The sequence below is a fragment of the Malaclemys terrapin genome, chromosome 5 (assembly GCF_027887155.1).
Source record: "Malaclemys terrapin pileata isolate rMalTer1 chromosome 5, rMalTer1.hap1, whole genome shotgun sequence".
Lineage (NCBI taxonomy): Eukaryota > Metazoa > Chordata > Testudines > Emydidae > Malaclemys > Malaclemys terrapin.
This window is the reverse complement of record NC_071509.1, coordinates 10,722,874-10,749,137: the sequence shown is the minus strand read 5'-3', so window position 1 is coordinate 10,749,137 and position 26,264 is coordinate 10,722,874. Positions and strand designations below refer to the sequence as shown.

General features: G+C 40.4%; 1 protein-coding gene across 2 annotated transcripts in view; it reads right to left on the bottom strand.

Moving 5' to 3' along the window:
* Positions 1–1,082: 1,082 nt before the first annotated feature.
* Positions 1,083–26,264, bottom strand: part of CTNNA2 (catenin alpha 2) — a 747,858-nt gene continuing 722,676 nt past the window's right edge. Inside the window, exons 18-19 of one of the 2 annotated variants that reach the window (XM_054029838.1) lie at positions 25,179–25,322; positions 1,083–2,223 (exon numbers count right to left, since the gene is read on the bottom strand). In XM_054029838.1, coding sequence (XP_053885813.1) covers positions 1,936–2,223; positions 25,179–25,322 — 432 coding nt within the window. In that variant the 3' untranslated portion in view covers positions 1,083–1,935. The remainder of the gene's footprint in view (positions 2,224–25,178; positions 25,323–26,264) is intronic. The other variant, XM_054029839.1, reaches the window with a different exon arrangement.

The following is a 26,264-nucleotide window of genomic DNA, read 5'->3' as shown; positions in this document are numbered from 1 at the left end:
GAGTTACACCATCAAGGAATTTGTCCTTGTGCCTTTGTTTTGTAAAGAGCCAACCACATCTATGGTGCTCAATAAGTAGTAATAATGAATACCATATGTCATGACAATTAGCGTCACAGGCTTCTGGTGTAAGCTTTTCAAGGGAGGATTCTTGTCTTCCAATGTGTTTGAAGCTCACCTAGCACAGTGGGGTCTAATCTTCATTGAGAGTCTTTAGGCACCAGACAAATAACATAGCCAAAGAGAATTCTTATTTCTCCTTGTGGTGTGACTGAAGGGTATTCAATGCATTCAGTCTGTATATGAAGCAATATAATGCTGTTGTGTTGCATTGATGTTCTAACAGACAATGGCTTATGTCCAACCAATATATCCTGGGCAAAAATACTAACTCATCTCTCAAAATCATATAAAGCAGATAAATGCCATGTACGATATAACTCACTCTGCCCCAGATTAATACAAATTTTATTTCATGCTCTTTCATGAGAGGTCAGGAATGCTCTATTAAGTTCTAGGAAATAACAATTAATTCCAACAAAAAATACTTTCATGCTGCTTGTCCTACATTCAAATCAAGGGAAAACCTTGTTATACTGATATTAACCCAATTAATGCAGTTCAACCAATTCTTAGGCTGTAAAGTGAATATAAGTTAATGATGCATTTTTCAGTACAATAATGTGTAGACAGTTCTGGCATGTTAAAATGATCTCCCAGATGCTCAGACACCTACATTAAATAGAGCTTTACAAATTCAGTACAAATTAACTACTGTGTAGCTGCTTCAGGGGTGAAACCCATCAAATATTTTCTGCCACATTACATGAAAGAATCTGTTTGGGGCAATTGTTTGGTTGGTTTTCTATATATTCAACTGAAGAATCACAGAATTTTATCTCACATACATGCTGCAAGCCGGATTTGCACCCTTCCCCTTCCTTGTTGTGGGAAAGTGAGTACACAATACACTACTTTGTCTCCCTCACCGCCAAAATGGACACGTGAATGCAAAATAAATTGATTTTCATCTGAAGGCCATGGTGAATGATATCTGTGCATTAAAAGACAGAAGTCATACCCAGGATTCCAAGGTTAAATGAGTTTATTGAGATTTAGTGGTTACAATGGTATATTAGATACCTGTAATCCAAGCTACACCTACATATTTGCCTCTAAACTCTCACATAATCAATTTCTGTGTCTAAGCATTCCACCACCAGGTCTTCTATTTCTAACAATAACATAATAATAATAATAATATAAAAGGCAATGTCAATCACCATATTGTGCTTCATACTTCACCATAAAGAATTCAATTGGCAAAAAGTAAAACTTTTTTCCATATTAATGGGATTAATTGAAACATGAGCATAGTCATAACCACTATTAGAATATAAAGAATAAAATATGGATTAAAGGAAGCCTTTTTAAAATGGATTAGTTTTTATCCTTGTTCAAAATTCACATACTATGATGAAGATGACTTAAAAGTTAAATTGTTTAATTATTGGGCCACACATTTAAGCATATTGGCTAGTACATTTTTGCACTGTAACAGAAGCAATACGAGCTTTATGGTCTACCATTACACTTCCAGGTTTTTTCTTTTAAATATACCTGCCAACTTAATGTTTCTTGCATGCATAAAGTTTTGCTTTTCAGTTTATTATTTACCCCCACCCTTGAGGTGAAAATTCTTTGGCCAATTTTAGGCTATAGTTTAAAAAAGTAAGCTTGGGATAACTCCATGTAACATCAGAATAGATTGGTCTGCATTCATGGGTTGCAGATTGTTAATTACTTTAATAGAGCCTCAGGCTGCATGCAAATTGACACTGCTTCATTAGTTTTTTCCCCCATGCCAGACGCATACAAGTCGGCAGGTATGCATACAAAAAGGAATATAAAACCCTCCTCGTAACGCCTAGTGTTTTAGAAGGAATCCATAGCTTTAAATTCACTTAAAGCCTGTACTGGGGAAATGTGTTTCTTCTGGGAACCTCTTCTCACTCGTGTCTGATATTCTTCTGGCTTTTCTCTCTTTACTAAGGGTTTCTTCTCAGGGGCCTTCATCTTCCAAGATACAACAGGTGAGTTCACTGCAGCTGTACCATAGACCTTCTGATATTTCGTAGAAGCCACATATGATGCTTTCACAGTAAGGACCACAGCGTTCATCAGATTTTTAGCTGCCTGGATGAGGGACGTAGCGCTGTCCAACTGTGCATAGAAAAGAGAATGAAATACGATGGGGTTATTGCTGAACTCACCTCCAGAAGGATTTGATATATACTCTCAGGTCTGATTAGATTTTCTTGCAGAAGGCCAGCAGAATATTATACAAAAAGAACAATCTCTGTACAGGATACACCCTGGTTTGTAGCACAGGTGTCCTGGGTACAGCCCACCAGTAATGTGCACTGAATTGGACTGCCAGCTACAGAGAAGCTGTGTGATACTCTACGTTAACTTTAGAAACAGTTCAAAAGAAAAAAAAGTTATTTCTCTTGTGTATGTGAGGGGTTCGATTACATAAATCCCTCTCAAAAGTGACTTCTCACCAAACTTCTAACAATGTAAGGCTAGTCGATACTAGAAGCGCTGCAGATGCACCAGGGCAGCTGTGCCACTGTAGCACATCTGCTCAAGATGCTCTCTGCCGATGGGCGAGAGCTTTCCCGTCGGCATAATAAAACCACCTCCACGAGAGGCGGTCGCTATATCGGCGGGAGAAGCTCTCCCGACTACTGAGCACTTTCCACACTGGCGCTTAGGTCAGGGTAACGTATGTCGCTCACGGGGTGACTTATCATACCTCTGAGCGACCTAAGTTATGCATCCGATGAAGTGGGCTGTAGCCCACGAAAGCTTATGCTCTAATAAATTTGTTAGTCTCTAAGGTGCCACAAGTACTCCTGTTCTTTTTGAGGATACAGACTAACACAGCTGCTACCCTGAAACCTAAGTTATACCGACATAAGTGGCCGTCTGTACAAGCCCTTACTTTTAACTGCGAGGGACAATAAAACAGGTCAGGTGGGATTTCCCCAAACTCTCACCTTTAGCCTAACTACTCCCACTAAGTCAGTGTAAAACACCAATTGATATCCCTGGGAGAGTTAAGCTCATGCTAAGCCCTTTGGGGAATCCCACTGGAATAGTTTAAAAAAGGTTGTGAAACCCTCAAGAAGCAGAAAAGACAAAGTAGTTGAGCGTAGATTTCACAATTATAGGAGTAGGTAAAACAATGGTTTCACAATGATACATTCTACCCGGGGGCTGCAGGTTGCCCACCACTGATGCAGATCCTCAGACTCCTAATTGACAACCCTGGAGGTGCCCCAAATTCCTAGGCACCTAAATGTCTGTCAATAAAATCCTCATGGTGCCTAAATTTCTGGCAGTGTGTGCGCACATTGCCATCACTGAGTTGCTTGGTGTTTAGCTCCCGTCTAAGCCACAGGGGGATTACAAACTAGGCTTTCCCCCCACTTATTTTACCTGTGGGGCCTGCTCTGGTAAGCGTGCTCTGAAAATGCCTTAGAGCACATGTAGGGGATCAAATCTCCACACAAAACGCAGCCCAGAGGAGGTTTACCCAACAGTTGACTCACCCAAGCTGTTGAAGACTTAGGTTCAAATACCCACTCTGCCTGATGTAGGGCAGGGACTTAGCATTTTCCTCCATCACTGGGCTATGAAGGATCCCGGGGCAGGTCTCAATCTTCTGTGGAGGCTGCTCCACTTTATGTAAGTAAATAATTGCTCCTTGGGCAGAGAGACACCAAGAATGACTCTGTAGTCTGGTGGTTTTTGCAAGAAAGGGCTCACTTAGTTTGTATGGCTCACTCTAGGAGAAGGTTCACCGCTGTGAATTCTGAGCAGATTTAGGAGCCGTGCTCCTTTGAGGGGCAGAGCATAAGCCACACCCATCTCCTCAGCATTTCCTACTGGCTCCCTTAGATGGCTCCCCACAAAGATTGTTGGCTTTTGTGACTCCCCTCTTGCAGATCCCTAACTCTCTATGTACCTTGTATAGGGAGCCTGGGCACCTGATTTGGTGCTGAAGATTTCACTAGGTTGCAGGGCACCTGAAGTTAGTCGTTGAGCTTAAATCCCCTTTGTAGATCTAGCCGTAGACCCCTATTTAAGTGATTATAAATCTTTGAAAATCTGGCCCTAAGGCCCAGAGCCACAAACGTATTAAGGTGCCTAACTCCATTGAGTAAAATCAATAGGAATTAGATGCCAAAATACTTTTGAGGAGCTGGACTTAAGTGACTTGCTAAACTGGGGCTCAAGTTACCATGTTCCGGTAATTCTTTCCAAAACACTGCAAAAGTGGGGTTAGTTCCTTGTTATTAAACCAACCAGGTCCTCATTCCAACAGGTTTAATTTTCCACTAAAATAACAGTGTTTTCAGGCTTGTTGGGACTATGTCAGATGAGACGACTTACCATAGCGCTGCTTCTGTCCTACTCTACTTTCCCAGTCAATTTCACAATATTCCTAATGTGCCTCTTCCCTTCCTGGGTTCCCTCCAGCCCCAGCTTTGGGTGATGCATTTTCATCTTTCACACCAATTTGCATGTATATTTAAAAAGGCAAAATACACACAAAGGCAACATCAAACATGTAATATGCAGAATACATGGGCCCTATGAAAACTCTTTGTGTTACTAAATATAAGCAAGGATGTTGCCCTAATCAACATGCTCAAAATATAACCAGAAAGAAACCCGCCCCTCCAAGAATAGAAAGGGGAGGTGGGAATGGGCAGCGTCAAAGTATTATTAACAATGTTCCAGCGGCCTGGAGGATGTGTGAGAGAGCAAGTGAATTCACAAAGCAGAAGGAAGCAAAGGTAGGAAAAGAGGGATCCCTCACTGCCAGCGGTGAGTCACACTCTGCAGCTTCTCCATGGAGACGGAGACACAAGGATTCTACCGTCCCTGCTCTGCACAAGAATGGAGCCTGCAAAATCCAGTTAGATGATATCTATACAGCACCCAGATTTGTAAAATGCAGTGGGAGTGATTTACATATAAAAAACATCAGTGCGCTCTTCACCAGCACCCTATTTCAGACCTTTTGCACTTCACATGTGTAATAGAAAATGTTCACTGCATGTTTACTTTGTATTCTACATTGTCAATGGGTACTTCACTGCCCCATTCGTACATTTGTGCCATCCCCTGAGATTACGACCTCGGGTGGAAGAGTGATTGGCTCTCACAACTTGTCATGCTGCATTCCTACACTTTCTTGCTCCTTTCCCCCATCTCTGCCTGCAATGACTTTTGGTTCTGTGTGCTTCCTTTTGTGCCACCCTTTGTTGCTGATGAGCCCTAACAGTCAGATGCATATTTGTAGCACCTGATTTGAGGTTTTTCAATGCCTCTGCTAGGCCATTAAATCAAAGCTGAAGCCAGTGGTTTGTCATTGGAAGGGCAAAACATATTGACTGAGCTTTCATCAAAACCATGCTGATGGAGACTAGCTAACGTAACATAGCATAGGCGCCGACTCCGTGGGTGCACCTCCGCCTCCACCTTCTCCGTGAGTATGCCGCCGCATCCTGCTTCTCCCCCCGCCCTCCCAGCGCTTGCGCCATGAAACAGCTGATTTGCAGGGCAGGGAGGTGGGGGAGGAGGGGAAACGCGGTGCACTGGGCGAAGAGGTGGGGCCGGGGCCGGGATTTGGGGAAGGAATCCAATAGGGGCAGGGAGGGGATGGGGTTTGAATGGGGGGCGGGGCCGGGGATGGGGTGGAGTCGGGGCAGGGCCAGGGGCTGGGAAAGGGGCAGGAGGTGTGGGCACCCACCGGCACCAGAGAAAGTTGGCGCCTATGAACATAAGAACATAAGAACGGCCATACTGGGTCAGACCAAAGATCCATCTAGCCCAGTATCCTGTCTTCCGACAGTGGCCAATGTCAGGTGTCCCAGGGGGAATGAACAGAACAGGTAATCATCGAGTGATCCATGCCCTATTGCCCATTCCCAGCTTCTGGCAAACAGAGGCTAGGGACACCATCCCTGCCCATCCTAGCTAATAGCCATTGATGGACCTATCCTCCATGAATTTATCTAGCTCTTTTTTGAACCCTGTTATAGTCTTCGCCTTCACAACATCCTCCAGCAAGGAGTTCCACAGGTCAACTGTCGGTTGTGTGAAAAAATACTTCCGTTTGTTTGTTTGTCTGCTGCCTATTAATTTCATTTGGTGGCCCCTAGTCCTTGTGTTATGAGGAGTAAATAACACTTCCTTATTTACTTTCTCCACATGATTGTATAGACCTCTATCATATTCCACATTAGTCGTCTCTTTTCCAAGCTGAAAAGTCCCAGTCTTATTAAACTCTCCTCATACTGCAGCCGTTCCATACCTCTAAATATTTTTGTTGCCCTTTTCTGAACCTTTTCCAAGTCCAATATATCTTTTTTGAGATGGGGCGACCCATTATACTATACCCAAACCACTGCCCGATTTATAATGCTGTCTATATGTTTGTTGGCAAATAACAGATCTCTATTAAATTAGGGTATTTTAAGTTATGACCGTGGGCTACAGTCAAACACTCATTTTGAAATGATTCTTTCTGAAACTTCCATGCATAGATACAGTATATATAGTGATATAGTCAAGGAGCATTTCCTTTGTAATCAATCAATGTGGGACAGCCAAAATACTTTGAGCTCCCATGTACTCCTTTCAGCTGCATAATTCAAAGAGCCTGACAAACTTTAATTTTCACCAGAAATCTTTGAGGAGGGAAGGATTATAGGCAGTTTAGAGGAGGTGTGAACTAAAGCACAGAACCACTAAGGGAAGCATTTTCAAAACTTCAAAAGTTAGGCACCTAAATCCATATTTACAGCCTGACCTTACAAACACTTACCCCATGCAGTTAATCATGTAAATAATTCCACGGGGGCCAACTAGCCTAGTCACATGTGTAGAGGTAAGCATGCGTATAAGTGTGCGAGGACCTGGGCCTTAGGGTATGTCAACACTGCAAAAAAAACCCAAACCAAACAAACCCATGGCAGCGAGTCTCAGAGCCCAGTTCAACTGACTTGGGCTCACAGAACTCACATTATGGAGCTAAAAACAGTAGTGTGGTAGACATTCCAGCTCAGGCCGAAGCCAGGGCTCTGAAACCCAGCGTGTGTGTGTGTGTGGGTCATCTCAGAGCCTGGGCGGGAACATCGACATTACTATTTTTAGCCTCTATTGGGTGCTCAAGTAGTTGACCCAGATTCTGAGACTCACTGCCACAGGGTTTGTTTTTGCAGTGTAGATGTACCCCAGGATAAGTAAAAAAGCGGCCTGATTTTCAAAGATGCTGAGCACACCGGCAGCTTCCAGTGATGTTCAGCACCTCAGAAAATCATATCACTTAGTTTTGTGCCTCTTTAATCACCTGTCCCTCCTTTTCAACTTGTTATTAAAGGGCTGCTCATCCTCACCAGTACTTATCTAAGGATGAGTTCCAGACACCCCATCATTGGTCTTAATATTTATTTACATTCTAATATGTCTCCACGCGCTGAAAGCTTATGAGAGACATGAAAAGCCCCTACCATTATTAGGTCCTGAATGTCCACCAAACCGGCTCATAATTATCCCCCATATCCAATTTGGCCACCTAAGTGAGTTCCTTACTGCCTCCAGGTCCTGGCCTGTAGTTTGGTTCAGCAGAGAAGAATTAATCCGAATGAGCATCACTTCAATTCACTTTTAGGCCTTGCTATGCCACTGCAGTACTTCAGTTTTAAGCTGGCCTGTGGAAATCAGCAGAGTACACTGGCACCGAACAGATGCAATAGTGAATCAGGAGCTTGATGTATTAATTTCCTACGCAGTCTGGGCACAGAAACACACACACTTTCCCAAATATGTAATGCTGATAACTGAAAAGGGGAAATTAACACTGAAAATAGAAGCAACAGCAGGATGTTATTGTGCGGACACAGAAAGCAAACTCCATTCCCTAGCAATGGAAAGGGAATTATTAATGTGATGATACCCTTTGTGATAATAGCTAACACAGTCTTTTTGACAAGCTATACAAGTGATATATTTTCAAGAGTTCTGCTACTTGGATCACTTTTTGCTTTCATTTAGGGAAAAAGCCCTCTAAGTCATAAATGATAAACGTAGGCTATTGTGCCATAAAACTTCAACAGCAAAGAGGGGTGGGGAAGGAATCACAATTCTTAAAGAAACTTGGAATCATTCCACTGGAGCCTGGTCATTCATTCAGGTTAAAACAGCCATCTACCCAAGAGGAGGCACAAATCATTCGGAAAAAAAAGACTTTGCTACAAGCTAACTTTGCAATTAATGAATGCAAGGTTAGAGAACTGGAGCAGCAGAGCCTATTATCTGCCAAGAAGATAATTTCAGGTGTAAAAAACTGCATAAGGCTTTGAGGGATGTGTGATCAGCTTATATGCTGTGATATATTTTCCCTGAAATAGAGGCAGAATTTTCCAGAGTCTTGTGGCAATAAGGATGTTTTGCTTCTTTTACAGGCACACCATAATCAGAAGTGTCTGAATAAAAAAAAAGCAATAGTTACAAAACTAGAGGGGGGAGGGGAAGACTGCTAATGTTTTCCCCAACAATATGAAAACGTAGAAGAATTTTCCCTCTTCCTTTTATTACATCCTTAATGGGGGAAAAATCATGACTCAGTTTTAATAGGAAGAGCATTTTCTTTCCAGCAGTCACCCTATGATTTAGAGAAGGAGAGAGAGTGGCGCTAGCAGAAGGAACGGAACCCTGATCTTTCACAATCCAATGTGCTTTTTCAATGCAGTGCTCATCTTTTTCTCTCTTTGGTGAGAAAGTTGTGTCGCTGGAATAGGAAAAGAAAAAGTTACAGAATAGTTGGATACACTGGATGTATTCAAGTCAGCAGGTCCTGAAGATATTTACGCTAGGGTACTAAGGAACTACCTGAATCAATCTTCAAACTATTAGGGATTATCTTAAAGAACTTATGGGGGACTGGCGAGGTACCAGGAGTCTGGAGAAAGGCAAACATCTTTAAAAAGGGAACAAAGAGGATCTGAGGAATTTTAGATCAGTCAGCTTACCTTCAATACCTGGAAAGATACTGGAACAAATTATTAAAAATCAATGTGTAAGCATCTAAAGGATTAAAGGGTAATAAGTAATAGGCAAAGTGGATTGGGGAAAAACAAATCATATCAAACCAATCTAATTTCCTTCTTTGACAGGGTTACTGTTCTAATGGATAGGGTGGAAGCAGTAGACATAATATATCTTGGCTTTACATAAACCAAGTAGGGAAATGTGGTCTAGATGAAATTACTATGGATGGGTGCATAACTGGTTGAAAGAGCATAATCAAAGAGTAATTAGCAATGGTTTACTGGGAAGACATATCTAGTAGAATCCAGCAGGGGTCCGTCATAAGTCTGGTGCTATTCAGTATTTTCATTAATGACTTATGTACTGGAATGAACAGTCTGCTCATAAAATCAGCAGATGATACTGAGCTGGGAGAGGTTGCAAGCACTTTGGAGGACAGGATTCAAATTCAAAATAACCTCAACAAATTGGAGAATTGGTCTTAAATCAACAAGATGAAATGCAATAAAGACAAGTCCAAAGTACTACAATTTGGAATTAAAAAACCCAACTGTTCAAATACAAAATGGGGAATAACTGGTTAGGCACTAGTACTGCTGGGGGTGGGGGACATAGTGGCTCACATATTGAAAATGAGCCAAAAATGTAATGTAGTTGTAAAAAAGGCTAATATAATTCTGCGGTGTATTAATAGGAGAGTCATATTTACGACACAAGAGGCAATTGTCCTGATATACTTGACACTGGTGTGGCCTCAGCTGCAGGATTGTGTCCAGTTTTGGATGCCACACTTTAAGAAAGATGTGGAAAATCTGGAGATAGTCTAGAGGAGAGCAACAAAGTGATAAAAGGTTCAGAAAACCTGACCTATGAGGAAAGGTTGAAAAAAACTGGGCATGTTTAGTCTTGAGAAAAGAAGACTGAGAAGGGGGACCTGAAAAAAGAATTCAAAAATGTTATGGGCTTCTACAAAGAGGATTGTGATCAATTGTTCTCCATGGCCACTGAAGATAGGACAAGAAGTAATTGTCTTAATTTGAAGCAAGGGAGATTTAGGTTAGGTATTATGTCAATTTTTCTAACTATAAGGATAGTTCTATAATGGAACAGGCTTCCAAGGGAGGTTGTGGAATTCCCATCACTGAAGGTTTTTTAAGGACAGGTTAGACAAACATCTGTCAGGGATTATATAGGTTTACTTGATGCTGTGTTAGCGGGGGGGAGGGGGCTGGGGGAGGGCTCCACTACAGGAACTATCAAGTTCCTCTCCAGCCTTACATTTCTATGGTTCTATGAAAAGATTTGTCTGAGGAGCACTCCCAACCATTAGTGTTGATTTTTAATAGGTTTTGGATAACTGGGGAATTTCCAGAGGACTGGAAGCAAGCTAATAGAGTACCAATATTTTAAAAGGGTAAATGGGATGACCCGGGTAATTATAGACCTGTCAGCCTGCAATCAGTCCTGGGTAAAGTAATGAAATGACTGATATGGGACTTGATTAAAAAGAATTAAAGGCGCGTAATATAACTAATGACAATCAACATGGGATTATGGAAAATAAATCTTTCCAAACTCGGTTGATATAATTTTTAGATGAGATTGTAATTTTGTTTGATAAAGGTAATAGTATTGATGTACACCTAGACTTCTGTGTGGCATATGACTTGGCTCTACACAACTGTTTAAGAAAACAGAATAATACAAAACCAAAAAGGTTAATTTAAATGGTTTAAAACCTGGCTGATAGGTCTCAAAATATAATGGTGAACTGGGACTCATCACTGAGTGGGTGTGTTTGTAATGGGGATCCCGGAGGCATCTGTTATTGGTCTTACACTATTTAATATTAGTATCAGTGACCTGGATAAAAAAAAACAAAATCATTCCTCATAAAGTGTTCAGATGAAACAAATAATAATGAAGAGCACAGGTCACTGATACATAGTGATCTGGATTGCTTAACATGCTGATACAAGCAAACAAAGTGAGTTTCAATAAAGCCAAATGTCAGGTCATATGTTTAGGAACAAAGAATATAGGCCATACCTACAGCGTGGGGGACTCTATCCCAGAAAGCTGTGACTTTGAAAAAGACTTGATGGATATTCAGCTAAACATGAGCTTCCTGAAGGATGCTGTGGCTGAAAGGGCTAATGAAATGTTTGGATGTATAAATAGGGATATATCGAAGAAGAGTAGAGAGGTAATATCTCCATATTCAGCATTGGTGTGACCATCACTGCAATACTGTGTCCAGTTCTCATGTCCAAAATTCAAGAAGGATGTTGATAAACTGGAGAAGATTAACAGAAGATCATCAAGAATGATTAAAGCACTGGAAAATATGCCTTGCAGTGAAAGAATCAAAGAGCTCAATCTGTTTATCTTGAGAAGGTTAAGTAAGGGGTTACTTGATCACAGTCTATACATACCTACGTAGATAACAGAAATTTGATAATAAAGGGTTTTTCAACCTAGCAGACAGGGCTGTAACAAGATACAACGGCCAGAATTGAAACTAGACAAATTCAGTGTCATAATGAAATGTAAATTTTAAACAGTGAGAATAACTAACCATTGGAATAACTTACTCAGGCTCGTGGTTGATTCTCCATTACTGGAAACGTTTACATCAAGGATGGATGTTTTTCAAAAAGATTTGTTCAATCACAGCTACTGGACTTGAAGCAGGAATTAATACTGGAAAGTCCTGTAGCCTGTCTTATGCAAAAGGTCAGACTAGAGCATGACAGTGGTCCCTTTAGGTTTTAAAATGTATGAATTATTAATTTTTACTACTAGTACTCAGGGTTATTGTTTAATCTGATTGGCTTTATCGGGTTAGTTTTTTTTTTTATTATTATTATTCTTGGTGATCATATATTTTAAAATGTTACAACAGCACCACTGGGATAGTCACTGAACAGCAGTGTAAGGGCTAGATTGAGACTTTGATTACATAACTGTGCAGGACCCTCTTACACCCCGACTCTGGCTAACAGGACCTGGAAGGAGAGAAATAAGCAGTGCTATGTATCTGCTTTCTTCCTTCCCAGACCAAGTAGCAAGGAAGAAGTGTGAAATGGATAGAACCTTGGATCCATTCCACCCATTGTTGTAGGGGTAGTACTGGCCAATTAGCTTCTGGTACAGGCCAGCAGTAAATTAGTATCCCCTGGGAGGAGCCGGGAGGAAACAAGGGAGGAATTGTGACTCAGAAAGGTATATGAGGAATAATGCCTCCTGGAGCTACTGCTGTGGCAGCTCACCTTCTACAACAGCCCTTGCTCAGAGCTGTGTCTTAAGGCAAAGGGCAAGTCTATACTACAAAATTAAGTTGAACTAAGTGACTTAAACGTACAGCTATCGAAGTAATTGAATCAGTTTTTACATATCCGCACTATGCGCCCTCTGTAGGTGGTGTGTGAAGCACTTGCACCAATTTAACTGCCAGTGTGGAGCATTATGGGATGGTTTCTGAAAGGCGTCAACTGTCAACGTAAGCAACACAATGTCTACATTGACACTGCATCAACCTAACTACATCAACTTAAGTGCTATGCCTCTCATGGAGGTGGAGTTATTAACTTGGTGTAGTGGGTGAGTTATCAGCGGGAGATAATTTTTTTCAAATCCTATATAAATAAATGTATATTTTTCTCACAATTATAGTAATGCCACCTGACATTTCTGTAGTGGTTTCCATCCCAAAGCATTTTATGGTTTTACAAGTATGCATTAATGACAACCAATATAGGAATCACTACACCCAGGACTCAAATGCAACCATCTCTGGGTTGTTTAAAAGTCACACTACACAACAGGCTAAGGCCCCAATCCACCAACTCATTTAAGCACATGAGGAATTCTACTGAAGTCAATGTAATAAAGTGCTTTCCTGGATCTGGGGCCAGGACCTGAAGAAAAGTAAAATGCATTAATCAGTTGAAACTATGTGGCAATGTGTTGTAGGTAAGCAAAATGCTATTATCCAAACTGGAATGTGGGCATGACACTGATGTTAAAAAGGTTTCATGGTTAGCTAGAGAAAACAAAGTATCTTCCCCATTTTCTTGCTATTTTCCCATTGGTTTGTAATTAACTTACTCCTCCTGACATGTTGACATTTTAATTCATTTAGGTAGGTAGTTGTGTTTCATAATTTGCCAATCCACTGATTGCTTGTTGTCATTTGCATTGTTTTCAATTATAGGTAGGTAAACCATAGGGACTCCCAAGCAGACTTAGTTATATTGAACACATTCTGCATCCTTACCAAGGTTTTTCATACCATTTCTTTCATCATAATGGGAAACAGACAAATGTACCAAGAATTATGGGTAGCTCCTCCATATAACATGAATCATTGCCATTTTGAGAAGTGACTTACATTGAACTTGGTTGGTTACCAGTTTCATCATGACAATATCCAAAACTATAAGGAGTGTTCTAATAAAAGAAGACACACACAGAGGCAAACACACATGATATAGAGACACCGGGAGGATGCATTTGTATTGCTGAATAAATCACTTTGACCAATATTAATTGCCAAAAAAGAAAAAAAAATAGATCCCATTTTATTTTCTTTATATAAAAATGTCTATTTAATATAAATAGGTATTTAATTTGTGAAAACAAAATATCTAGAGATAAATATAATAGAAGATATTCACTGAACTTAGCTACATTTTAAATTACATTTAATAGCTAAATGAAGAGATAGAATAATATTTATTACTTCTTCAAAAACTATCTATAATAATAGGTCAATAATACATAATTTTAATTAAATTAATTGTAAATCAACCCGGTTGACCCATAACTCCTGATGGTTAAAAGCTGCCATGTGAATGATCCTAAAAATTAACAAAAATGTTCACATCAGCCCTAAAAACTTTCACTTTGTTTTTACACTCTGCAATTACCCAGAGATAAAGATTACCTGTTTGAAAAATTAGGACCCTTGTTTATATCAAAGTTAAACCTATTTTAAGTAATCAGATATGAATCCAGCCCTGCAATGGTCATCCAGTAGAAAAGGTCTTAAACCCTAATGGTCAAATGGTAGTGAACTAGAAAGTTTGAAGATATTTTAAAGTGTTAATTTAAGATGGAGTTTGTGTGTGGAGGTAATCAGTAGTGCATGTTTCACTGTTATGCTACTTGTACACTGCATACCACTTGCAGCAGCAGGTAGGGTATGTTTAGCTACATTCCACAATCAAAAGCGGCTGCGTCCACACTGCAGCGTGTAGCTATATGTGTTAGTGAAAGCAGGGACCAGGCAGTGGGGAAAGGCTCAGCAGCCGGGAACTGCCAGAGCCTGTTCCCACTGCCTCCCCACTGCCAAAGTCCTTCCCAGGTGCTGGAGTTTTTTCATTGCAGTGGTGAAAGGCTCAGGCACCTACTTCCTATTGGAGTCTTATCCCCTGCAGGGAGCTGTCAGAGCTTTTCCCTGCCACAGGGAGCTTCAGGAGCCTTTCTCCATTGCCTCCACACTGCTGGAGTCTTTCCCCTCTGTAGGATCTTTTCAATGCAGTGAGGAAAGACTCCAGCAGTGAGTAGGCAGAGGGACACTACACTGCTAAAAACAGCAGTGTCAGCAGGGAAGGCGCTGTTTGGGCAAATAGAGAGCCATGTAAGGTACATACCCACAGGGTCAAGGTGTGTCTTTGCTCATCTGAGAACTCTCTCACTGTCTACACTGATATTTATCCCCGTACTAGGAGGGAATATCGTGTATGTACTCTGCATGCCACTGAAAGGAGTGTGCAGTGTAGATGTGCCTTTAAAGTAATCAAGTTTAAGGCCACAAGGGATCACCAAATCATCTAGTCTGACTTCCTGTATATCACAGACAACTAATACCACGGCCACACTGACCCCAGTGAAATCCCCTTCTGATTTTATTTATACTGATGCAGGGCCCTGATTCAGCAAGGTACTTAAGCACATTGCTAACTTTAAGGGGACTTCAAATAAGACTACTCACTCACTTCAGCTTAGGTATGTGCTTAAGTACCTTGAGTGCTTTCCAGAGTACCTACAATGGATTTAGTGTAACTTAGTCCAGGTCTGCAATGCAGCCTTTTGTCTGCAATGCAGACTTCTGTCAGCACAGTTATGTTGGTCATGGGAGTGAAGAGGTATGATCCCTGACCAATGTAGTTGTGCCGATGGAGGTCCCTAGTGTAGACACAGCTATATCAGCAAAGCTGCACTTTTACCAGTACAGTTTGTTTTGCTTGTTGAGGGAGGTTTAATTACATGAGTACAAAGTGCAGTTTTGCTGGTATAACTGCGTCCATATTAGGAGCATTTTGCTGGTAGTGTTTTTTCTTGCTTTCACCTTGTCCTATTAGTTGGGGTCAGCAGCTCTTGTTCAGATCCAAGCATACCCTGTTGACTGCTTTGTCCAAGCTGACACCAACTTTCTTCATGTCCTACTTTGGCATCTCAAACCAACTTTTTCTCATTCTTCCTCCTGGTCTTTGTCCCATGACTACTAGATCTGATACTCTCTGACCAACACACCCCATGTCTCATTGTCTCACATGACCCAACCATCTTAGTTGATATTCTCTCCGCTTTTCCATGATGGGGGTCACCTGCATGATAACTCATACCATTTCATTGTGTGACCCCATCCATCAACTCTTGTCTTCCAAGTGTTCACCTAAGCATTCTCATTTTGGCAGTATGAAGTAGTTGTTCTTCTCTCATTCATCCACTAACTTTCTGACCCATATGTCATGGCTAGTGTAATTATGGTCTTATACACTTTGCTCTTTAGCTTACTTGCCATATTCTTATTGCAGAGAACTCCTGTCAACTCCTTCCATTTGCACTAAGCGCTCTTCATGTGACCCCTAATATCTGCTCCATGGTCCTCGCATGTCTCAACACTGAACTGAGGTATTTAAATTGTTGCACAGACTTTAACTCTGTACCATCTAATTATACTGGCTTCTCATTGTCCCTCTCAATAAAGCTTTGCATGTATTGCGTCTTTTGTTGGTTGATTCATAAACCATTTTCTTCTAATGCAGCCCTCCAGTATAGTGGTATTGCTATACCAGTTTTAAAAAAGGCACAAAAAAAGCTATATCAGTAAAATGTTCTTAGTGTCGATATGGCCTTACATCAGAATCTGGCCCATATATTCTAATACTGAACAATATATTGGGCCAGATTCTTAGCTGGAGTAACTCACTGTAGCTCATTTCAATGGAGTTAGAACACTTTACAGCAGCTTTGCTTGATTGGGTCACCTAGACCATGCCCCTGACAGGATTGGTCCCTATTGCACATTTTCTCAAATTATAGACTTTAGAGTAAGAAAGGCCTGTTGTTGTAGTAGCACAAAGGATCAGGTTTATGTGCTTTAGCAGTCATCCATTAGCAATAATTCCATGCCAGCTGAAATTTTAGAAATTGCTTTCTCAAAATGCCAGTCTTATGTCAATGGCTGATGTTCCAAATTGTCAGCATTTAGCCTTTGAATGAGGTATCATGAGAGCATAAATTTTAACACTTGAAATGAAAATATGGAACACAAGCCAAATGGAAGCCACTGAGTTTTTAATGTTGTCCAGCTACAGCTATGTAAGTATTATTATTATTGGCTTCTTTTCATCCTGCTAGGAACTGAATGTTAAGAAACTGTACTTTCTTCCATGCATCTGTCATAAATCCCACAGGAAGCAGGGATATAGATCCTTGTGTTGTTGGTTCAGTAGTCTTAAAGTAATGGGGGGAAAAATCTGAAATTTCTAACTAGCTAGAGTGGCGTGGGAGGCAGTGAAAATGGACATGTGGATGAGGGTTCTATTTGGGATGCAGTGTTTCTTTATCCGAGTGTAACAAGGCATAGTAGGGTCCCACTTGGTCCTGCCTCTTCTCTGCTCCAAAAACCACTCCAAGTAGGGTGACCAGATGTTCCGATTTTATAGGAACAGTCCTGATTTTTGGGTCTTTTTCTTATATAGGATCCTATTACCCCCCACCCCCTGTCCCGATTTTTCACACTTGCTGTCTGGTCACCCTAGCTCCAAGACCTTCTAGCTCAGCAGTCACCAGTGCAGTTTATTTATATAATGCCATCCCACCACCTTCTCACCAGGTACAGCTTGGGGGTTCCAGCCTTGAGGACTTCTTAGCCTCTGGACCCAGAAGGGCAGAGGTACCATGATCCTTCCCTTCCCTGGCCTCCGCCTTTCTGTCTGCCACCCTTGGCTTCCTTCCTCTGAGGCTTTTATACAGCCCCAGGATAATTAGGCTGGCAGCTATTTCCCCTTTGCAAACAGGTGCAGGTTTCTCTAGCCAGCTCCAATTTACCTCCCTTAATTGGAGCAGAGGTGACAGAGGGTGGCTCAGGAGTTCCTGCACAGCGCCCTGTCACACCCAGTGTAAATATATTAGAAAGTTTGTATTTGACATCTGCATTAAAAATACAGCAAACGAGTAGATCACACATGAGAAAACTACAAAGCCATTGCTTTAAATGTAATGAGTTAATATTATCCACATATTGCAGAACACTTCAACTCTCTTTGCAAAGGCATCCAATTTCTTGTACAATCGAATGTTACAACAATAAAATCCTCGAAACCATTCTGCCATCTCAGCTGGATCTTTTAGTGTCTGTGGATGGATAACAGACACAGTCCCTCCTACATCTGGTTTGAGGAAAAGACCTAATCACAGGGTGGAGGAGAGGATGAAGGTCCCATCACAAAAATAAAATAAGATTACGTCTCCTAGAGTGGTTGAGTCAAACAATACTTTGGAGAAGGCACAAGATCCCAACCTATCACAGAAGATGCATTGTCAGCATGGATACTGAAGCTGCCCAGAATAAAAAGTTTCTTGAGAATCCAATGATCCAACAAGAAGTCAGTTAGGTAAAAAATCAGGTGAGTGGTCTGCATACAGCCAGAACTTCATAAAACATTTCATGCTGGGATTCACAAGCAGACAAATACACACAAATCAGTCCATCTTTGATACTGGACATCTCCTGAACCTGAGATCGTATATAAAACCCACAGCCAGGTCTCTTCACTAACCCTCCCTGAATCTGAGCACCCATTTATGTCAGATGCATGAAAGAAAGTGCAGGCTTTCATATTCAGTTGCTATTACATCTATAAGAGGTCAATATAAGGTAGCTGGTCAATACTATTAATTTGTCTCCTCCTGGTTTGAATTTTGTATTGCATGCCTTTTGTGAGAAGGTTTAAAGATGTAACAGATATATCTAGATTTTTTTTTATATTTCAATTTTTCCAAGTGAATGTAATGCTTCTATAAAGATGTTAGACTGCCAACCCTGGAGACCAGTCTCACTTATTTATCCAGAGAACAGGTACAGCAACTAGAGAGACAGTGCATGTTTTTCCTTACTGTCTTACCTGGAAAAGACTCATGTTGATTGGTTATTGCACAATCAACACCAAGTAGGGCAACTATCAGACACAAAGTGCAATGGACTTTCAGTACAATGGCATCAATAAAGCACATAGTCTACCACATTTCTTTTCATAAGAGTGTGTTAGCCACAGCTGTTCCTCGTGATTTTGTCAGTGTGATCAAACAGGACAATGTGGCATTTCAATCTATATTGCTAAAAAAGTGTCTGTCCAACTTCTTTTCCATTTGTAAGACTGTCAGAACCTCTGTGTATGTGTTATCTTCCTGTCTTCATCTGAGATGATATCTCACATTCCAAGGCAAATTGCTTCCTAACTAAATTCAGATGCTTGAGGTTGCCCAGGTCAGCATAAGAAGAGTTTGAGGATGACTTTGCTGGCATACATGGTTTTCCTCAGGGGAGCTTACCAAAACCATCAATCACATTCAGTCCTGAAATGAATAGGATGTAATAGCATTGCTGAATGGCAGATATTGGCAGAACAACAGTTCATTGCTTCTATACTGGCATGGTGTTTCATTGCTTGCCAACTAATATTTTGCATCTTGTATAAAACTCACAAGTGCTGAACACTTGTAAGATGTTGAGTTCCCTCCATTTCCACGGAAGTCAGTGAGAGCATTCAAGGCCTGATCCAAGACCTAATCAATGGAAAGATTTCTTTTGATTTCAGTGAGCTCAACCTTGCAGGACTGGGCCCATAGCAAAAGGAAAAAGGAAAAGAAGTCTTGACCACATGAAATATGATCACACAGGTAGTAGCAGAGGATCTAATATTCCAGTGGATATGATAGTCCGTCAGCTAGCAAATGCATAACTCAATTTTTCAGCACAGGCGTAGCCCATGTTACAGGTTATGTGAAGATTCTGGTCAATCACCGAATATGTTATTTGTGAATATAAAGTGGCTCATTATGTAGATACTATTGGCCATTTTACTCCTTAAAAGAAGCAGTTTGGAATTTCTGGATACGTTGCAAATAAATGAAAACACGAACAAATGAGTTACAAATTCAGTAGATATCCCAAGAAAGAACAAAGAACAAGGGGAAGTAAAATGAGCCATGAGCCAAGACATGAGTCTTGTACATGTCAAATTTTGGTGTCCTCAGTGGGATTACCTGAATGAGTAAAATGAGCAGGATTAAGCCCAATTTAGACACCAAAGACACTTTTTCATCACTTATGTCAATTCTGCAAATGTTTATACTGCTGAATAACTTTACCCATAGAAGTAGTCCTATTGAGCTCAATGTCACAGTTACAAACGTAAAGTGTTTGCAGTGCTAGGATTTAAGTGAATAATGCTCCATTTGGCCAACTTTTAGAATTTGCAACAGAGGTCATTCAAGACAAGTGCTAGAGGACAATAATCACATATTTGGCATCAATAGATATTTAACAATTCAGCAGATTTGGCTGGTTCAACCCCATTTCCTTTAGCAATTACATGTTATGTTACCGAGTTACATTAGGAAATCATAACTCATTTGCTCAAAGTTTTATTTTGAGCATCAGAATCTTGATAGGAACTTTAACAACAAATGCAAAGGTACTTACAATGCAGTCTAGGTAATTCACATGCTTTAAGATTTTTTGCACTAAATATCCTTGGGACACTCATTTCTATATATATGCAGAATAATGCAACCCTCCCTCTAATCCTTCTCTCCAATTTATAATCACCTAGAAATGTTACACAGCTAATCTCAGCCTTTACTTTAAAAAGGGAAAATAAAAGGAAGCCTTTTCCTTTGTGAAGACAACCCTTGTGTATCTACAGATTTGGGGTTATTTATGGTTCTCTGTACAGTTCCCTAGAGCTAGTATTTGGTAACTGTGAAAACCATAGCCATGTGTCTCTTCTTTTTGTGGAGGGTCCATGATTTTTTCATGGTTATGGGGGCAGAGTTGCATGAAATGCTACCAACGACAGCCTTCTCAGCTGTCTGAATCTGAGCCACTTCCTCTGTTCTGAATCTCTTTCAGTGTCTGGCCTCAAAAAGGAATAATTCATGAGCATGATAAAGACAGTGTGGTCCAGTGTCCTAGGCATAGAATCGAGAAGAAGTGACTGCTGCGTCCTAATTCTGACTCTAATATGGGCTTCTTCTGTGGCCTTGGTCAATACAATTAGACCAAAATAATTTAAAATGCCTTTTCCATATGGGTAAATTCATTTTTGGATGCCTAAATGGATGGTCTAATTATTGAGACCTACTGAGAACCCACAACACCCAGTTCAGTAAGTGAATCCTGAGGGTGCTTAGCATTTCTGAAAAAAATCAGTTCCTTGTTGTCTCCAATTAAACAGGCCAAGAATTATGGCAAACAGCATCTGTAGATACTTTTGAAATTGTTGTCCTTAATCTCTCCGTCTTATTTTTCCAAACTGCCAAATGAAGATAATTACTTACCTTATGGGGGTGTTGTGATTATTAATTAGCTAATGTTTGTAAAATGCTACAAAAGTGTGAAAACTCACCAAGATCTCATGGCTCCAAGACCAGTGGCTTATTTAGATAAATGTTCTTTGCAAAATATTTTTAAACTTTTGCCTGGACCTGGGTACAAGATGGGCTCCATTTCTCCAAAAGCCCCATTCCATCCCCAACCTCATATTTTTTTCATGTACATTCCAAGGCTATTAAGTATGTCACTGAGAACATGGTTGGTGTTGCCTCTAAATGTTCAGCCTTGCTTATGATACCCTAAGCAGATTGATACCTCTTATACTCTAAATCTTCTTTGTCAGCAATGTTCCCAGTGTAATCAATTGAGCAGCTAACATTTAGTGATGGGCTTCTGTGAATCCAAGTTGCTATCCTGGATATCTCTGCTAATGGTGTTGGCAAATGATGGCCATGACTCTGAAGCTATTTCTAATTTTGCAGGAGAATACTGTGGTGACTCTGGTGCCACTTCTAATGAGTTGGCAAGAATTCTTTTGCAGCACTAATTCTATTAGCATGAGTACTTCCCATATACTGCACTCTGCAACTAACGTCTGGGGAAGAAGTAATAAGGATAGCTCAGGGTAGAATTTACGTGAGGGCAAAGCTATCAGATGCCTGTATTAACCTGTATTAACATGGTTTCTCTCCCTTGGGCTGTGGTTTTTTTTTTTTTTTTGGCCAAATGTTTTGGTGGAATCCATAACAAGATGAAAAATTGTTATGTGTTTCATTTATTCCCTCAGTTCCTTTGTCTGATCCTGTCACCTCCATTACTATTGTTTTCCCTTCATCCTACTTCTTTCATGTAAATTTAACGTAGGGTAAATTAAATGTATTTCTTATATTTGCTCTTGCTGTTAGAAGCCTTGCTCTGCTGAATCACCATCTTTCACCAGATTCTCTTGTTTGGACCAGCTTCCAGCAATGATACAACCAGGTTTATGATGGAAATGGTCAACTAAGTAACAATGGCAATGACAGAAAAAGATGAAGTTTTTATAACTCAGAAGATGCTCTCAGAACAACAAGATATACAATCTTCAGAACTTGTGGTCAACTGGGATGTTTTATACAGTACAAGTGCTGCATCCTTTCATTGCCGGTATCCTCCATCCAACCCCCACCCATTAGCTCTCGTTGTTTTGATCTTTTTTTGCCAGGGAGAGTGCAGACGGGGAACTGGTGAGACCTGGATAGGGAAGGTAGGTGTCTCAAAAATTATCTGAGGACCTAATGGTTTAAAGCATGACTGGGAGTCAGGACTCCATGGATTTCTTTCTGCCCATGACTTGCTATGATGGCATTGTTCAAGCCATTTACCCTTCCGCCATGGGTTTTGTGAGGCTACATTGTTTGCAAAGTTCTTTGAGATACTCAAATGATTTACATTGTGAAAATGCAAAGTAGCATTATTAGTTATTAGTTAAGTGAGTCTGGCAGATGACTGATTGGCTAATGCCTTTGAGAGAGGACTCTCCTACAGATAAAAAGTCTAGGGTATTAAGGTGGTCATAGTCTCCTTCCTGGTTCCTCTGACCACTGGCATTTAGCCAGCTATGGTTTAACATTTACCTGTGGTTCAAGTGACCGCAGGACAAGATTTAAAAGAATTGTGATTTAAACCAACATGAAGGGTTCCCCGACTGCTATGGGTCTGACTCTCTTTTCAGTGGAACAGGGATAAATCAAGAGTAACACATTTGATGTCGATGGAGTTACACCACTCTAAAAAATGCAAACGAGGGCAGAATGATGATCCTCCATCTGCCAGCTGCCAGTTTTTGAACAGACGGAGCATTTCACAATTTCACAATTCCTCCCTCACTCCCAATATCATAAAAGGAAAAGGAGGCGATAACAGTCATTTCTAGCCAAGAAGCCTCTAATTCAACTTCTGAGAGAGTTCAGACTGGCAAGTGTTGAGGATTTGGGAATCATAGGGATGCCCATTAATCACACTGATAATGTGTGTGGATTCATGCAGTTGAAGCCATATAATTAAGCTGCTACTCAGAATTTAGCAGTATGTGCTTGAGGAAGTCACATAGGATTTCTGTGTGTTTATCTGCTTCACATACATGTATAGCTATACCTGAGTAATTCTTTTGTTCTTACACTGCTAGCCAGCGTGAGTGCCAAACTGATCCAAGACAAACTTGGATGTGTGCCTTCATTTTTTGTTAATAAATAGTGTTGTCAAGTAATTTTCAATTCGTAAAAGAAGTTGGGAAGGATTAACTAGTTCAAAGAGCGGATATTTGGAACAAATTGCTCAGCCTGCTGCAGTTACGGTGCCCATATTACACACTAAATGAGATCAGTGAAAAAAACTGGACCACCATTTTTGGGTGTTTTTTTACCTTACTTTAAGTATGTAACTTTCGTGTACAAATACCAGAAAGTAAAATAAATATTGCCAATGACAGAATAAATATTTTATTCCATGCAGTGTGGAATATAAATACTTCGTACTCCCAATTTCTTTATTGTCTTTAGCATATTTGCCAATAAAATAATTGAACAGGGGAAGTGGATAGCACTGTAGATTAGTAATAGGCTATTTAGCCTTTCACTTTCAGGCTGCAGGGTCCATTATAATCCTGGGATAGTACTGACAGAAATTTGTTATTATGACTAGCCATAGGCATCTGCCTGATTTGTTGTTGCTTAGGGTTGTGTCACTTTGCATGTCCATCCCTTTACTGTCCTTCATTCAAACCCCATCCACTGGTTGGCCCACTGTGGACCCCCCCTCATTTATCTTGGAAGATATATTTGGGGAACCAACCCTCCATAGCCTTCAAGTGACAAATGCACTGATCCCACTGCATGTCTAATATATGTCAGTGACCTAGAGATGGAAGATTCTGCATCTTGTACCCAATTCCTCAGAGCTATCCAGTCATCTGAAAAAAAGTATGTCATACATCAGACTAAATTACACTTAGGTTGAAAAGGCTATGATCATGCTCTCTTTGTCTTTTGATTTATAGAGTATGCATTACCACCTTCCAGTACTGTTCACTGTGATATGATAAGGCCCCACACAGAGTTGGGAAGGAGCTTTAAATGAACAAGAAGAGCAATATCTCTGCCATCCCTAGAGGCCAAAATCCTCACATGACCCTTCTTCTGCCCTTTAGTAAGAGAGCTCTGACATTGTGACAGCTTTAATAGTAGTCAAGGGGCAGAACAAGATCTTTGCAGTCCATCTTGTCTTTCTAAAATGCTGAGGGATATAGGGGGGAAAAAACACAGAGAAGTAGTAATACCAGGACCCAAGAAAAGAAAAGCAAGCTTTAAGAACTATTAAATATAAAAGCTATGTTTAAATAACATAAGGGCTGTAACACAAACCAGCAAAGCCAGGATATTCCGTTAGAGCTCATTCGGCTACAACATTAATTTACAGCATTCTGAAGCTTTGACTTTGAATTTCAAAGATTGTGTCTAGTTTTTGTCTAAATGTTAATCATGTGTTTTGGGCTTATATCGTTTTCTTAATATGTTTTTGTCTCCTTTTTAATATTTTTTTGTAGAAAGGTTCTTAAAAATGGGCTGATGTCAGCAAGTAGGCATACACATATTTAGAATTAAGCAGAAAAAATAATAAATATAGAAGATCTGGAGAAAAGAAATGTTCCGTCTATCCTAAAAAAGTAGACATATCTACACAGTTAATAATAATAATAATAAATACAGGAATAACAATATCTTCCATTTATAAAGCACCTGTAATCCCAAAGCACTTTACAAGTAAGGGCCTTATTCTTCACCTTCAATGGAAGTTTAGCTTCTGATTTCAAGGGGACCAGGATTGGGCTTTTAAATTAATATGTACCATATTCCGCGGGATCCCTTCACCCATTACTAAAATGTGGCCATCTCTGAAGGAGAATGTGGTAGCTGTTTTACAACTCAGGGAAAGTCTACACAACAGTTTAGATTGGGAAATGAAGAAAAAAATCTTTTAAAGTTTAGAAAAATAACATGCAACTGATTTCGTGTGAGCGCTGTACTTTAACCCCTCCCCCAAAAACTAAACCGACCAACAACCAAATCCCCTCTTAAAAATCTTTCCCCTCCCCCCCACCAAAAAAAAAAAACAGTCAGAGCTTTACATGAAGGTATAAATTAGAAACAAGGTTACTCACCGTGGAGGAGTCACTGCTTCCGTTCCCAAGCGTAGCTCCCTCAGCACAGGTGGGTAGGTGGGTAGAAAGTTGACTAGCCCTGCCCCCATCTATGACATCACATTCTACCTCATAAAAGGTAGTGAAAGTGCTCTGAACTCCAGTCTGATTTCCGAGAGATACAGAAAAGAGAGAGTGAGAGAGAGAGCAAGAGAAATATTGTACCCTAGTGCAGAGGGGAGAAGAGGAGAAAATGTGTGCTGACGGAGCTATGCTTGGTAAAGGAAACAGGGACTCTTCCATGGTGAGTAACCCCACTGTGAGATTCCTCTCACTTGCTCCCTTACCACAGGTAAGAAAAGTACTGAACAATTTGCCAAGAGGGGAAGAGTGAGCTATGGTGCTGTATGAATGATGAAAACTAGAAGGGCCAGGAATGGCTACCCTGTTGAACATTGATTGCACGAGAGTGGACTAGGGAATTTGGCAGAGGGATTAAAAAATAACATTTTTGTGTATCTTTTTAAACACTGGGAATGCACGTATAAAGGTGACGTGAGCAGTTGGAATTCCACCAACTTCAATGTGAGTTACACACATATACACGAGGGTTGAATTTGGTCCATACACAAGTCAGAGGAGAGTTTTGGCCAACTGTTTTAGAGAAATCAGATTAGAGGGCAGGGAACTTTCACTAGCATGAAAATCCAAACATTGTGGTCAGGGAGAGTCAACTTTCTCTCACCTGCCTGCCTGAGCTGAGAGAGCAAGTGAGGGGAATGGTAAACATGCTGGGCAAACATTTATTTACAAAGCACACTTTACAGTATCAGCAAATTTACACAAAGGTGAGAGCTTTAGAGAGTGTATATTTTAGTCTAGGAATTACACACAATGACACCTTCTAGACTGAAGCCAATTCTCTCAGAGAAAAAAAACGTCCCTATAACCAGAATTGTGGTTTACCAAGGGAACGTTCATTCTAATTCTCTCTAAATGGAATTTTGCTCTATTAAATTCTGCATAAAGCAGGTTTTACAGTATATATTCCCATTATCCATTACCGTTTTGATTTTCTTATTAATCCAACTAGACATCTAGGCAACT